Genomic DNA, 16,136 nt, shown 5'->3' on the forward strand with positions numbered 1-16,136 from the left:
TTTGCTTTTTAACTGAGGTAACCTACCTGGTTGGCATGAAAATGAACCACAGGAAAGCGTCCTCCATTCGTTATTCAAGTGCGTATGGATTACGTTTTTTTACCCTGCCCCTGTTCCGACAGGTGCATGGTAATTCTAAATCAAAACTCATTTCACAAATAGATTATTTAGTAGATGTAAAGACCAGATTATATTGAGAATAGTCTGATGGGTGAGAATATTATTATCACTTGTGAATGATGCCCAGCGTGTGCAGTCTAAAGGCAACAAATAGTGCATGCATTTTTTTTGCTACATTTTCAAATCATAGTGGACTGCATCATGTATAGGCCCATAGGCCTTCACTGCCTTCAGAAAGTATTCATACCCCTTCACCTTTTCCACATTTTGTTGTGTTACAGCCTGAATTTAAAATGTATTACATTGAAAAATGTTTGTAACTGGCTTACACACAATACCCCATAATGCCAAAATGGAATTATGTTTTTAGAAATGAAGACATGAAAAGCTGAAATGTCGTGAGTCAATAAGTATTCAACCCTTTTGTTATGGCAAGCCTAAATAAGTTCAGGAGTAAAAATTTGCTTAACAAATCACATAAAAAGTTGCACTCTGTGTGCAATAATAGTGTTTAACATGATTTTTGAATGACTACATCTATGTATCCCACGCATACAATTATCTGTTAAGTCCTTCAGTCTAGCAGTGAATTCCAAACAGATTAAACCACAAAGACCAGGGAGGTTTTCCAATGCCTCGCAAAGAAGGACACCTATTGGTAGATGGGCAACCATTTTAAAAGCAGACATTGAATATCCCTTTGAGCATAGTGAAGTTATAAATAACACTTTGGATGGTGTATCAACACACCCAGTCACTCCAAAGATACAGGCCTCCTTCCTAACTCAGTTGCCGGAGAGGAAGGAAACTACTCAGAGATTTCATCATGAGCCTAATGATGACTTTAAAACAGTTACAGAGTTTAATGGATGTGATAGGAGAAAAACTGAGGATGGATCAACAACATTGTAGTTACTTCACAATACTAACCTAATTGACAGAGTGAAAAGAATGAAGCCTGTACAGAATAAAAAATATTCCAAAACATGCATCCTGTTTGCAACAAGGCACATGTGAACCTTCATCATTATAGGGTATTGTGTGTAGATTGAAGAGGAAAACATTTAATTTAATCCATTTTAGAATAAGGCTGTAACAACATGTGGAAAAAGTCAAGGGATCTGAATATATTCCGAATGCACTGTACATTACATCTGGATAGATAGTATTTAATCATTATACATTGTATTTTCAGTCATATATACAGTTAAGTCGAAAGTTTATATACACTTAGCTTGGAGTCATTAAAACTCGTTTTTCAACCACTCCACAAATTTCTTGGTAACAAACTATAGTTTTGGCAAGTTGTTTAGGACATCTACTTTGTGCATGACACAAGTAATTTTTCCAACAATTGTTTACAGATATATTATTTCACTTATAGTTCACTGTATCACAATACTAGTGGGTCAGAAGTTTACATACACTAAGTTGACTGTGCCTTTAAACAGCTTGGAAAATTCCCGAAAATGATGTCATGGCTTTAGAAGCTTCTGATAGGCTAAATGACATAATTTGAGTCAATTGGAGGTGTACCTCTTTGCTTGACATCATGGGAAAATCAAAAGAAATCAGCCAAGACCTCAGAAATTTTTTTTTGGTCCGCCACAAGTCTGGTTCATCCTTGGGAGCAATTTCCAAATGCCTGAAGGTACCACGTTCATCTGTACAAACAATAGTACGCAAGTATAAACACAATGGGAACACGCAGACGTCATACCGCTCAGGTAGAAGACGCGTTCTGTCTCCTAGATATGAACGTACTTTGGTGAAAAAGTGCAAATCAATCCCAGAACAACAGCAAAGGACCTTGTGAAGATGCTGGAGGAAACGTGTAGAAAAGTATCTATATCCACAGTAAAATGAGTCTTATATCGACATAACCTGAAAGGCCGCTCAGCAAGGAAGAAGCCACTGCTCCAACTGCACATGGGGACAAAGATCGTACTTTTTGGAAAAATGTCCTCTGGTCTGATGAAACAAAAATCGAACTGTTTGGCCATAATGACCATCGTTATGTTTGGAGGAAAAAGTGGGAGGCTTCCAAGCCGAAGAACACCATCCCAACCGTGAAGCACAGGGCTGGCAGCATCATGTTGTGGGGTGCTTTGCTGCAGGAGGGACTGGTGCACTTCACCAAATAGATGACATCATGAGGCAGGAAAATGATGTGGATATATTGAAGCAACATCTCAAGACATCAGGAAGTTAAAGCTTGGTCGCAAAGGGGTCTTCCAAATGGACAATGACCCCAAGCATACTTCCAAAGTTGTGGCAAAATGGTTTAAGGACAACAAAGTCGAGGTATTGGAATGGCCATCACAAAGCCCTGACCTCAATCCTATAGAAAATGTGTGGGCAGAACTGAAAAAGTGTGGGCAAGCAAGGAGGCCTACAAACCTGACTCAGTTACAGCAGCTCTGTCAGGAGGAACGGGCCAAAATTCACCCAACTTATTGTGGGAAGCTTGTGGAAGGCTATCCGAAACGTTTGACCCAAGTTAAACCATTTAAAGGCAATGCTACCAAATACTAATTGAGTGTATGTTAACTTCTGACCCACTGGGAATGTGATGAAAGAAATAAAAGCTGAAATAAATCACTCTCTCTACTATTATTCTGACATTTCACATTTTTAAAATAGAGTGGTGATCCTAACTGACCTAGGACAGGGAATGTTTACTAGGTTTAAATGTCAGGAATTTAAATGTATTTGTCTAAGGTGTACTGTATGTAAACTTCCGAATTCAACTGTATATTATAGAACATGAACTTCTAAATCTACCCCTCTGCTACTCTCAGTCCATCCCACCTATCTCTGTAAACCACCATGTTGTGATTTCCATGTGCTATATTATTTTTTTAACTGTGCTGAGTTGTTTCACATAAACTCTGAACCTGCCTGCATTCTATAGTATCTACAGATTGTGAGTTAAAGATAAGTATTTTTACTAAAAGTATTATTATATTGTTGATTGATTGACAATGGTTTTCCAAATCTCCCAACAGTGCTATTTGTAGGGTTATTTTTAGATAAATGTTGTGATTTTCCAGCCGTACCTGAAATTGTGACCAGATACACGCTGCATATGGGCAATACAAAAATTAATGATTTAGTGATTCTGCCTTTTCGTAGCAAAATCTGCAGAGCTGAGCTGGTTGTATGCCCCATTACCTAACATTATATTTGTGGCAAGAATTTTGTAAAATAATTTTAAATGGAAAAACTCGTAAGATTTGAATCAAGCGTTGTTTTGCGTATATATTCGGAAACCATGTTCCACGGAATCGGCACATCAAAAATCTCTTCCCAACTATTTTGCAACTTGTATATATAATAATAAATACATCATTAATTAATTAATAAATAATAGTTTTATTTATGACATTTTTTTTGTTGCCAAATATGGTCTTTAATATAGGGGAGACAAACAAGTTCCCTATTTTCTTCCATTTGCATCCTCCATTTTTGCGGATTGCTTCGGTAGGTTACTTTACAGTTACTAGTTACCTGTCCAAAATTGTAATCAGTAAAATACCTTTTGTATTACCGAAACTCGGTACGGTAATCATATCACTTTCTGTTACTTTTGGATTATTTTCCCCTTACGATGCATTAGAAGAAGACTAAAAGGATCCTTCAAACGCGTTTGGTTTGTCATCATATGTCAATGCCATTGCGAAAACCAAAAGGTGTCATAATGCATTTTTATTTAAAATACAAAAAACTATCCCAGGGTTTAAAACATTGAGGTAGGTTTTCCCATTTTTTTTACTTGGGCTTTGCTCCTTTCATATTTCTTTTGATTCTGACAAACTCCCCATTGCCTGCCAGTGACAAGCATACCCATAACATGATGCCGCCACCACATTACTTGAAAATATAGACATTTGCTAATCTTGCTTGGCTGATGATTATGAAGTAAAAATGTATCTCGTTTCGTCTGTATTGGTCAAAGGTAATACCGTAAGTAGCACAGAGTGCAGTTGCCTCTCTTATGTAACATTTGATGCGTTCTCCACACTCTCATCCTCACAAGAACGTACTCAAGAGAACTTCCTTGGAGACTGAACTCGGAGCATGATAGTGTGGAGCAGCGTAGTATGCATATTGAGAAACACGTACAGTCTATGGTGGGATCTCACATTTTGAAACATGTTTTGAAAATGCATGTGATCAAACGAAGCATCACATTTTGTTGTCATTTAAATTTCATACAAGCTTTTGTACTTTTGTATCGGATCAGACTGCTTTGAAAATTTGACAAAAGCACATTTATTGGGTATAAAATGAACTAGCAAATGTTCATGTGCACTTTAAGCTTGCACCCACTCAGAGGAGAGGAAATAGAAAAAGAAATGCAACTTACTGTGTACCGAATTTTACAGAAATATCGACAATGTTGCAATATCTGGAAAGGGAATGAGATTGGGTAGCGCTAGCCAGTAATTACTCTAAGATTATATGGAATATAAATGTAACATAAATTGATTTGAACTTTGGGAAACATGAACAAATATTTATAATGGTGGAACAAAGTACTCAAATCGTGGGAGTTTGGACAGCACACAGCAGTAGTGGAGAGAAAGAGAGACACATGGTGTGTCTTCACTTAAACCGGTATACATTCAGATGGTTCACCGTTTCCCCCAATCTTTTAATTAAGAAAATAAAGATATAGAGACTAGAAAGCGAGAGAGAACGAGAGGTGGTTTCGTACAAACTACGGAGTCCTTATGGAGAACCTGTCATGTTTAAACTGATTTTCAAACAACAGCAAAGCCTTTAGTAGGTTTACTCAGCCCACTGGGTGGGTTCTTACAGTTAGGCCATTTGTTGAAACCCAATTTATTAAATTGTAAGTGCTGCATATGTTTCTCCCAATGGTTGATGATTGATATATAATTCATTCTAATTAACTTAATAATTATGACCCACCCCTCACTATTGTCATTGGTTGCACTAATTGCACTGTTTGTCTACATAACCTGGTTCAAGTATTCATGATATTACCCTGAAGGCACAGTGATGCCCAAACGTTGGTGATTTACCCAATGACTGGGAGTTTATGTGTGCAACTCTCTTTTAGATTTATTTTTTATAGATGATTGATATGGAACATAACTTATGAAACCTCCACTAAGGACGAATGTAGACACACAAGCCTTGCAGTAGTAACTCTTATTAGATAACTGATGTTTTTCTCTGTTGCTTGCTCCCTCTTTATCTTTCTCTTTCCCCTAGTGTAGCCTACACTAATTACACTATAGTTTGACTGCATCTTCGTGCAAATTAATAAAACAACTTTAGATAAGTCACTCTCACTTTTCCAAGTAGTCCATAGGCTACCAATATGATGGTCTTTTTATGCTTTAGGATTTAGAGAGGTCTGTTTGCCATTTATGTTTGTTAAATACTGAATAATATGGAATTGATTAGTACTGCAGCATTGGAATCTGGAGTTAGCCACCATAAAATTACAATTAAAATCAATACTGTGTCATATCCCTGCTCCACAAGCTGAACATGCCATTCTAACCTTGAGGCCTGTGCTATCCCTCACTTCAGGTCTTCAAGCATCAAGCTCAATAACCTAGCAGTGCGTGGCTACTGTGCTTTGAAGTAGAGATAGCATTTTCTATCTCCCTGCAATGACATCCTCAGTTTGTTTTAAAAGTTGGTTCATCATCTTTGTATTTGTCTGGTACTTTTCTGATGGGTAACTTCTACCTCACCGGTTTGTGGTATGGTAAATGCACTTTTGGTTTGACTCTTTTTTTTTCATCTATGAAGAGGAGATAAGTGGCATGCCATTCAATGAAGACCTTCAGTGCTTTCGTTGAAATTCCTCTGAACCTCTTGTTTTAGTTGTGCCTGAGAAAGTCCTACTGTATATGCTTATCCGCTGTCCATGGTCCTGAAATGCCAAACGAATGGAAAGGACTCTGGCTGCAGTCTGAGTGAGAGAGCCAGAGAGTTAGTGAGATTTTGATAGCTCTTTATGATGTTGCATTAGTGTACACAAGGTTTCGGTTTAGTTGCAGCCTTGTGCTATTTGGAGCCATATGACAGATTCAAATGGACTTAGTCATTATAATGTATATTTAGAAAGTTGTATTGCATGCAATATATTTGGCTCTTCATAAATCATATGCCGTTAAAAAGCTTCAGAATCTCTTGACATTTATTTTTAACACACTTATGTTTAGTCCATGTTTACATGTCTGTAGTTTACAAACCTGTAGATACATCCTTCAATTGTATTAATTTGAATAGTGAAAGTAGCTTAAATAAATCAGTCAACAAAAACAGTAGCTGTGATATCCACACTTCCATATGAAACAACCTTTAGAGGCTATCTGCGTCCTCTAATAGCTCATATTTGGTAGGGCAAACCAGATACATCGCTAAGACATTGGAATTAGAGATGATAGATTATACAGCACATCTGGTTGGAACAGGTGCAGTTCTCATATCCCCACCATGCTATCTGCAGCTGTGCTTGTTTCAGCTAACAACTATGGCTCTGGATTGCTTTGCCAGCACCTGACACTTCTCAGTCGGTTTGTACAGTAGGTGGTTATTTCAAGTAAGGGTTGTAAAACAGATGTGTCTTTGGTTTGTGGTACAGTGTGTTTCACTTATCTTCTCCCAACTACCACCAAGTGTAGCAATATGTTGTGCTATGGGGTAGGCTAGGTGGTGTGTCATTAAATGAAATAGCTGTGATGATACATTACGCCCTTTTAAACTACACACGAGTGCAAGCACACAATGTTCATTCATGTAATGGGCACAATAAAGGTCAGTTATCAACCTTTGCCATAGGTGTGTGATAAGTTGTGAACAGCTCTCACTATGTCTGACCCCTATTTGTATTCTTACAGCTCTAGCATTGTTCACAAGAGCTACAGTCACAGTGTAATCAGTTAGAGTGCCAATATTCATTTTTGTAGAGAGTATTTCCATTTTGCAACCAATGTGTTGGAATGAAACGCCAGTAGCCATTAGTGCAACAGCAAAGCTGTTAGAGAATGGCAGACATGTAAATACAGAATCATGTGTTACAAAATAAGCATACAATTTGTAAGACACTTCCAAAATGATTTCCAGATCATATTCTGTAGGGGTTCTGTTGTCCATAATCCATATTGCATTTCCCAGTGGGGTCTTTGCTGTATTTGTATAAAAAAATTATAAAGCATATATTTTAGAGCTCATACAGGAGCAACATGCAGTTTCCTGTGAGGGTTGGTAGATGATGGTATTTCTGTGGACAGCGTGACGAGTGAAGGGATTTTCAGGAAGCGGGTGGATTAGCCCTCTCAGATGGCAGAAGGAGAGCGATCTGCTCTGACAGTGTGGTGGTTACCCCATCTGTCGATAATTAGCTCTGTGCTACCTGGCACCAGGTGGTCGGTCGCTTCCACACTCCATCCACACCACATGGACAGGCTGAGGGACGCGGAGCAGAGCAAAGCAGGTTGTCCTCTTGCCTGGGGAGTTAACTGTCTGCGAGCCAGTGGGCTAAGCCGGGCCTCTGGTCTAGGCTTATTTGACATTGTATAAATCACACAGCAGTGGATAGATCCGTGCTGTGAAATATATATATGTATATATATATATATGTAGCCCTGCAAATTAAAGCTAAATGATCATTTTTGACGGCTTGTTATTTTGAAGATACCACCATTCAAAGCTTTCCCATTTTTCACCTGAACAGTAGCTAAGTTCCATTCTCTTCATCCCACGTATTGTCACTGTCGCTGTGCCTGCAGGGAGAGGCTATGGTGAGGGATGGACAGGGTTAGTCCTCCCATCCGTGTCTGATACATTATATACACATCTAACGGATAACAAGTTGATCACTTGAATTTTAATGAATCCAATGGAAAATATATCCCAAGGTTCTAGCTACATGAGTGGTGAAGGAGATGCCTGCAACATAAATGCATCAATGAAGACCTTTCTAAATATAACATTTTCAGATTTATTTCAGTAAGCAGCATATGTAGTATCTTGAAATCTATTAATCTTGGAAAGGGGGGTTATGCATCACATTTTCAAAAGCATCTAGTTGAGGCATAACTGGCAACTAGACTACTTGCCAGGATGTGAAATTATTCCTGAATGTGATCTTCATTTCCTCAGGTAACCTTGGACGTGTTGATTACATCAGTGAATTTGAGTTTGATCTGTTCATCAGACCTGACACCTGTAACCCTCGCTTCAGAGTTTGGTTCAACTTCACAGTGGAAAACGTGCGGGAGACACAGGTAGGTGGTGGATTTCCCTGAATTTGTATTAATACTGTATACTGCATTCCAAATATACACATATTTTCTTTATTGACTGTTACTATTAACCTGTCTGCCTTTATTCAAATTTCTATGCACACTTTTATGAGTATTTAAAAAAGAATGTGTCCGTAGCTCACAATTCCAAATGATTTCAAGTTTTGTTGTATCCTAGACCTTCAGAACAGAAGAGTTGTTTGTTTCATACCTGCTTCCTCATCACAGCACTGAGAAGCGCTAGCCACTTGCATGCGTTGAGCTCTCGGATTGGCTGAGAGCAGTGGTCACATGCCACAGAGATACTGTGTGAGGGAACAGAACGCGTGTTTCATGTCTGCGGACTGCTCAGGGCATTTGTGCCGAGGGCATTTGTTTAATTTTATCAACTCTGATTGGAGCTTCATCAGTTCTGTCATTTCGATCTAATTCAGAGAGAGAAAACAAGATACTAAAAAGGAGTCAACCGGCAGCGGAATTCTATTCCTGCTGTCTAATGTGTAGGCATACAAGCCTGGGTAGCTCTATGTTGAAAAGTGAGAGCCTGGGCTAAGAGACAGACGGAGCGAGAGAGCGTGGATGAAAAAATTGAATGCTGTCTTCTGCAGCCCTGCCCTATCGGCCCCATCTCCCTGCAGTGCTGTAGTCAGCGCTAATCAAATTTTATGGCCAAGAGATGAATGGGAGCCCTTAGCCAGGAGCCTTATCGATTTTAGGGCCAGATACGGCCCGGCATCCTGCGCCAACAGGATATTTGCTGTTGTGGCAAAAAAAAGAGGAGAGCGAAAGGCTAGTGAGAAGCCCACACGAACATACACTCAATGACTCTTGCATACACAGACATCTACAGGTGGGGGAAAAAGCAGTAGGAATAAACATTTTCACAATTAGCTTCTGAGTGTTTTGTTGATGCCACACAGTCCTTTCTTTATTTTATTTTATATATATCTCTAATTTCCTTTTTTTAGAATGCGAGCCTATGGGAATTGAATCAACTTCAGTAGGAGGTTGTAGGGTATCTGGTGCTTGTGTGTTTTGGTACGGTGTCGTGTGTGTTATACGTATGTGCACTGTAACTGTGTGTGTGTGTGTGTGTGTGTGGTGGTGGGGGGGGGGGTGAGAGAGAGTGAGTATGTTTGATGTAATTGTTATTTGGCGGTTTACTTGCATTTTATAAATAGAAATAAATAAAAATATGGCATGAGTAAATAAATAAATAGAGCTATGTGGAAGCTGTGCTATAGAGATATCAGTACATTCACAAGGAACTGGGCTAGAGTGTTTTATCCAACTAAGCCGACCGACTCTCAGTCGAGAACAGTGAAATTGGAAACAGTAAAAGCCCGTGATATTGGAACTGAGATGACCATTTTGAAGGAATGTAAGCTGGTGAAAAAGATTTGGTCGGCCTCAATCAGCTTAGCAGCTTTGTGGAAATTGGCTGCACCATAGCACGGTTATGATGGATGGATGTCTTTTTCTTTTCTTCTCTACAAAGCCTTCACCTCAAACTTCGTCTTGCTTTTGGTATGGTGAGACTGATGCTGGTTAATTATGTTGCAACGACTGAGCAAAGCATAGCAGCACTCTAAACTGGAGTTATCATTCAAGTAATTTTGACTGTTGAGCCAGTTATTAAATCCTAGCACTTCATGTTAGTCCAATGTCACCTAACCATAAAATATAGTCTACATATTTATGGACACTGATAGTGTGTCAGTGATGAATTGATGTTAGACCGCTTCTGCTTGTGATATAATTTCTCTCTTTTTTTAATCTTTTTTTTTTGTTGATATACTCGTGTAGCAATTTTAGGCAATAAGCCAGCCATGTTACTGCATTTATCTGTGTAGTACAAATATATCTCTTTCATGCAGTATTTCAAATTGAGAGAGCATGGAAACTATTCAAGATTCTTCCCCATATTTTCTCACCTCTGAAAAATATATATTGAGCTTTTTAACCAGTGGAAACAGTGATGTGCTGTGCCTCTATTTAATCCATGCTGTGGACGGTGGCTGTTTGACATCAAGCTGCGTGAAGGGCACGGCTGTGAGGTATTATCATAGAAATCTTTGGGGAGCAATACTATATATAATACAGTAAAACCACTGCCTTCAGCTACTGAAATTCATGTGTGATTTACAAGCTTCACTTATCCAGGAAAAGCTCAGCAGAGGCAGTTATTCTCCATAATCAAAAAATAGAAAGAATTGAGTTAGAATGTGAGGTGTCTTGAATTCCTAAAGGACAATAATCTCTCCAGAACTTTTTATATTGACATTTATTGATGATGATATGGTCTAATCTAACATGAGATATATGGCACATATATTAAATGACATTTCATCTCAGGTGACTGACTCATTTTGGGCAGTGTCATGCTGATAGGAACTATTAGATCATTCAGTTGTGCCCAACTGGGTGTCAAAGGGCATGATATAGATTTCTCAGATTTATGAATATTTCTAATTGAGCATAAAAGGTCTTCAAATTTCCTCTGCACTTTGCTATATTCTGAATAGAATGTGAAATGTACAATTTGCACATCAGTTTTAAGAGATGTGAATGTTTGGACATATTTTGCAGTGTATTTAGGAGAAGAGAGAAAGGCTGAGTAGTTTGGAGTCCCTGACTTGTCCACGAGCACGGTAATGGATGTAATGCACATTGATTTGTTTTCACAGAGGAGGGATGGGAATGTAGTTACGAGAATTGTCCTGTTTTTATGTTCAGTTAGGTCCGAAATTATTGACACCCTTGATAAAGATGAACAAAAATGACTGTATAAATTATTCAAATACTGAGCTACATTGTATGCAGAAAAAAAGGGAAAATATTTTATACTAATACAATTGGTCAGAGAAAGAGATTTTGTTTAACAAGTAATACATTTTTTTTCTAAAAAAGGTAGGGGTCAATATTGGTTTCAATACCTTTCAATACCTCACCTTGCGAGGATAATGGCATTGAGAATTATTATTATTTTTTGTATTTTTTATTTCTCCTTTATTTAACCAGGTAGGTCAGTTGAGAACAAGTTCTCATTTACAACTACGACCTGGTCAAGATAAAGCAAAGCAGTGCAACAAAAACAACAACACAGAGTTACACATGGAATAAACAAAAGTACAGTCAATAACACAATAGAAAAATCTATATACAGTGTGTGCAAATGTAGTAAGGAGGTAAGGCAATAAATAGGCCATAGTAGCGAAGTAATTACAATTTAGCAAATTAACACTGGAGTGATAGATGTGCAGATGATGATGTGCAAGTAGAAATACTGGTGTGCAAATGAGCAAAAAAAGTCAATAAAAACAAAATGGGGATGATGTAGGTAGTTGGATGGGCTATTTCCAGTTTTATGAGTTGAATGAGTGGTTTTATGAGTTTGATGAGTAGGGCGGCAGAGTAGCCTAGTGGTTAGAGCGTTGGACTAGTAACCGGAAGGTTGCAAGTTCAAACCCCTGAGCTGACAAGGTGCAAACCTGTCATTCTGCCCCTGAACAGGCAGTTAACCCACTGTTCCTAGGCCGTCATTGAAAATAAGAATTAAATAAAGGTAAAATAAAAAAATAAAGTACACATTGGGAGGGATCCTTCCAGATCCTTTATATCCTTTGTCTGCGCTTATGGATTGCCCTCTTGGCCATTGGAAAATTTTGATTTTTGTGGCCAATTAACCATTTCTTTGTGGATTTTGATGTGCGCTTGGAGTTATTGTCTTGTTGGAAGATCCACTTGCAGCCAAGTGTCAGCCTCCTGCAGAGACAACCAGGTTTTTGGCTAAAATGTCCTGGTACTGGGTAAAGTTCATGAAGCAAAATAGCCCCATAACATCAAAGATCCACCACCATTTTTTACAGTAGGTATGAGGTTATTTTCTGCTTATGTATTCTCATTTAGATGCCAAACCCACCACTGGTGTGCATGGCCAAAGAGCTCTACTTTCATGTCATCTGACCACAGCACTGGTTCCAATCCAAGTGCCAATGCCGTTTAGCAAACTCCAGATGTTTACATTTGTTGGATAACATGAAAAAGAACCTCTTGAATGCTGTATAATGTTTTTTAAATAAAACATTTAAATATCTGTGATGGTCAGGTTTGACCAGGGTGCTGTGGAAGGAAGCCTTGGTCCATGTCTGGGCGTGGCTATTTAACCCCTCCTTTCCTCTGTTGCCTGATGTCCTTCACTGCTGATGGGGACAGCCGGGTCCCCCGTGACTGCCGGAAGATGAGTGTAATCATGGCCGGCATGCCGTGGTGTGGCAGCGTGGTGTGGGGGCCTGCCTGTGGGAGGGCTTACGGTGCTGAGCTCCTGGATTAGAGGCTGCACAAGCAGTTTATCAGGTCTCTCCACACTGGCTCCCCCACTCTGCAACAGGTCTCGTCCTCTGTTTACTCTGCAATACTAAAAATACCGCACAGGCAGAGTCCCTGTTTTTTATCCTTTACCTTTTTTCCCTTCTTGCTTTGCTTTGGGAGCAGGACAGCCATTTATATTTCCTATGCCTGTTCTGCTGCTGTGGGGAATGCTTTCAAGGTTTCTCTCCCAGTCACTATAGAAGAGGAATGGGCTTTTGTGGTTTATTCAAAGGGATTATTCAACAAAGTGGGATTTGGGAACAAATAGGCTTACATCGGATATAAAGTTTTGGATTGTAGGTTTAAAGCGTGGTAAGAACATAGTAAGAGAAAATTGCGAATTTGAAAGACAGTCATTAAACAGTGCACTCAGAGAGTTCTGATGATATCAAGTAACTTTCCTCTCCAAGGGGAACTAATGGATCTTATTCTTTGTCAAGACCAATAGTCTTCAGATTTTGCATAATGAAATAGACAAAAGGATCTGAGGGCACACATTGGATTTTCTAATTATAGCAAAATCAGTTTCCATGGGTTATCTTCTGATACGATACTCCTTATAAAAATGTATTGCTTTATTTTTTAGCTTTATTAATTTAAAGCCTAGTCAAATACATTCTGATCTGAGTTATGTTTTGAAACAGAACAGACACCAAGTAGACTAAAGCCAACTTAGCAGTAGGCCTACTTCTGTTTTTATGCAAATATGATCACTATAACAGAATTCCTCTCAGTATTCACCGTATTAGTAATGATTGTTATTTAACAGATATACAATATTATTTTGGATTTGACAGTATAGAACCCCATCTCTGTATGCTGTGTTCATCAGGACTGTATATGCATCTGTGCGCCATAAAACAGAGTGAAAATGTGTGAATCACTGCCAAATCGAGATACAGACTCTGGTCCTCGTCCCAAATCATGAAAGAGGACGATTACATCTGTATGGCACTGCTACTACAAATATCAACTGCTACTACACATATCAGACAGACACATGTGACCAATTTATATACATTAAAATATATATTTCTTTCTACTTTTGATCTCTCTGCCTTTTGATACTCCTTGCTATGGGTGGTGGGGGTGCCTGGGAGGCCTTTTGAGGTCCTAAAAGGCTGAAATTGGCTGAGCAGCACTGCTGAGCCCAGCATGTGAGGCGGCAGAGAGGAGATGAGCAGAGCCGTTGTAAGGGAAGCACTGGGGCCATGTGGAGCGCTGTGCATCTGCATGAAATTATCAATGCAGAGTCAGGACATGGATCATCCTTTACACAGCGTAATGAATACAGATTGCGCACCGGATAGAGATGCTCTGCAATCTGCTGCGCCACAAATGAAACCACGGCTGTTCTAATCAAATAGTATTTTCATGCCAGCGCAGCCTTAAATTGGACTAAATTCAATTCCAGATTCTGGGTTATAAATGTTGTAATTAGGCTATTGTTTTAAAGGGGGGCCTGGTGTTGGCTCCCTCGCAGTGTGAGCGTTCCCCGTTCTGTTGTTGTAACCCGTTGGTGTCCAGATAATGGGAGGACAGAGTCCGATCACAGCACCACAGGGTTTAACGCCAGCATTCAGATGCAGACACGTTCATTATGCCAACTAGTGGCCTGGGAGCACACATTTTTCCCTGTTTATTAAACAGCAAGGAGCTACTAAGCAGCACTGTGGTGCTGCTTTGATGCTGCTTTTGTTTCTATTTATGTGGTTAATTCAATCAGCAAATGTTCTCCTTCTCGCTGCACTGTTTGCTCATAATGGCTAATTACTTCATAAATTGTTCTCATGATGTTATATCTGTGTTTATATCCAATGGGGGGCATGGTGATGGTTGTGCTTTAGCATTGTGGAGTTGGGCTACACGTTTGTTGACTGTCTGGGGATTTTGGTAATGAGCTAGAGAAGTGTTTCAGTTGTTCATTTGCTTACCCTTCACTTTGGAGTTGGTATAACATGGAAGAACTAGGCCTTCAGTGCATTATAAAATCAACACATAGATTCCTCATAGCTGGCTATCAAGCAGTAAGTGCTACACTCAGAACCATCACTCTGTAGGAGTGTAGACCGAAGCCTTGACTAGACCTCATATTGAATAGCTAATTAAATCTCCATGTTGTTGGTCTAATTATCACTCATGTAACCAAATCAACCGTAAGACTAAATGAGTAGTTCGAGGGGGAAAAAACAACCCTTCTGTAAGATAATATAGGGACCACCCAGGTTAAACGAATTTCACAACAGTGAGATGCCCCTAATGTACTGTATTTGTTTGAAAAGCCAGGCAGGTTTGTCTTGTTTTGAAACATGCAAGTCCTCAGCCCACATTTGCATTTTCATTCTATTCAGTGGCTTTCACTTATTACTCAAATGTTGTTTTTGAATCTCTAATTCCCTGGATGGCTCTCTGTATTGAACACAATTTCCCCTGTATTATTTGCTGTAGGAGGCTGCAGAGGGAGCTGCTGTCAATCTGTGTTCACGGTTAATGTTGTTAAGTAAAGCCAATATGGTTGTTTTCGCTGCGTGTTGTAATAAAGGTGGGGCTAGCGGGCGGTGTGCCTGGTAACATGAGAGCTAAGCGTGGGCGTCTGACTCCCCTGCTGCAGAAGAGGAGAGAGAGGAGAGGAGCCCATTCTAGGAGAGCCATTGATAGCCACTGCAGTTGGGGCTTACAGTGAGGTGGAGGGCCAGCATAACACACACTCACAATGGGCTGCAGTTTAATATAGGTCTCTAACTGAGGTCTCACGCTTAACCATGCTTAGGCAGGTTCATGTGCTCTTGCTATAAATGCCCTAATGGTGCCAAAATGCTTTGAGATAATTATTGTAAGTAAAGGCGATGTGAATAGTAATAACTTAATTGTTTTAACCATGTAACAGTGGCCTAATTATAGGAACCACTCTTTATTTCCTTTCTGAATGTACCCTTCTTAATAAGGATAATCTGCTATTAGCCTGTGTTGTGGAAATAATATAGCCTAATCAGAAAAAACAACAATTTCAAAAAAAAATTAATATGTTAATTCATCAGTATTGCCTCAACATTTGCAGTAGAATTCAGCTTTATTAAATCTAACATATCAGGCGTGTTGTTGCTAGCTGGTCCGTATAATATACTTAAGCAATAAGGCCCGAGGAGGTGTGGTATATGGCCAATAGGCCACAGCTCAGGGCTGTTCTTATGCACGACGCAACGCGGAGTGCCAGGACACAGCCCTTAGCCGTGGTATATTGGCCATATATCAAAAACCCCTGAGGTGCCTTATTACTATTATAAACTGGTTACCAACATAATTAGAGCAGTAAAAATAAATGTTTTGTCATACCAATGGTATACGGTCTGA

The 16,136-nt window shown here is 39.3% G+C and overlaps 1 protein-coding gene across 1 annotated transcript in view; it reads left to right on the top strand.

Moving 5' to 3' along the window:
- Positions 1-16,136, top strand: part of agbl4 (AGBL carboxypeptidase 4) — a 407,773-nt gene that overhangs the window by 23,148 nt on the left and 368,489 nt on the right. Inside the window, exon 3 of the mRNA XM_020499111.2 lies at positions 8,272-8,396. Within this exon, the coding sequence (XP_020354700.2) occupies positions 8,272-8,396 (125 nt within the window). The remainder of the gene's footprint in view (positions 1-8,271; positions 8,397-16,136) is intronic.

This window comes from Oncorhynchus kisutch, linkage group LG13 (assembly GCF_002021735.2).
Source record: "Oncorhynchus kisutch isolate 150728-3 linkage group LG13, Okis_V2, whole genome shotgun sequence".
Lineage (NCBI taxonomy): Eukaryota > Metazoa > Chordata > Actinopteri > Salmoniformes > Salmonidae > Oncorhynchus > Oncorhynchus kisutch.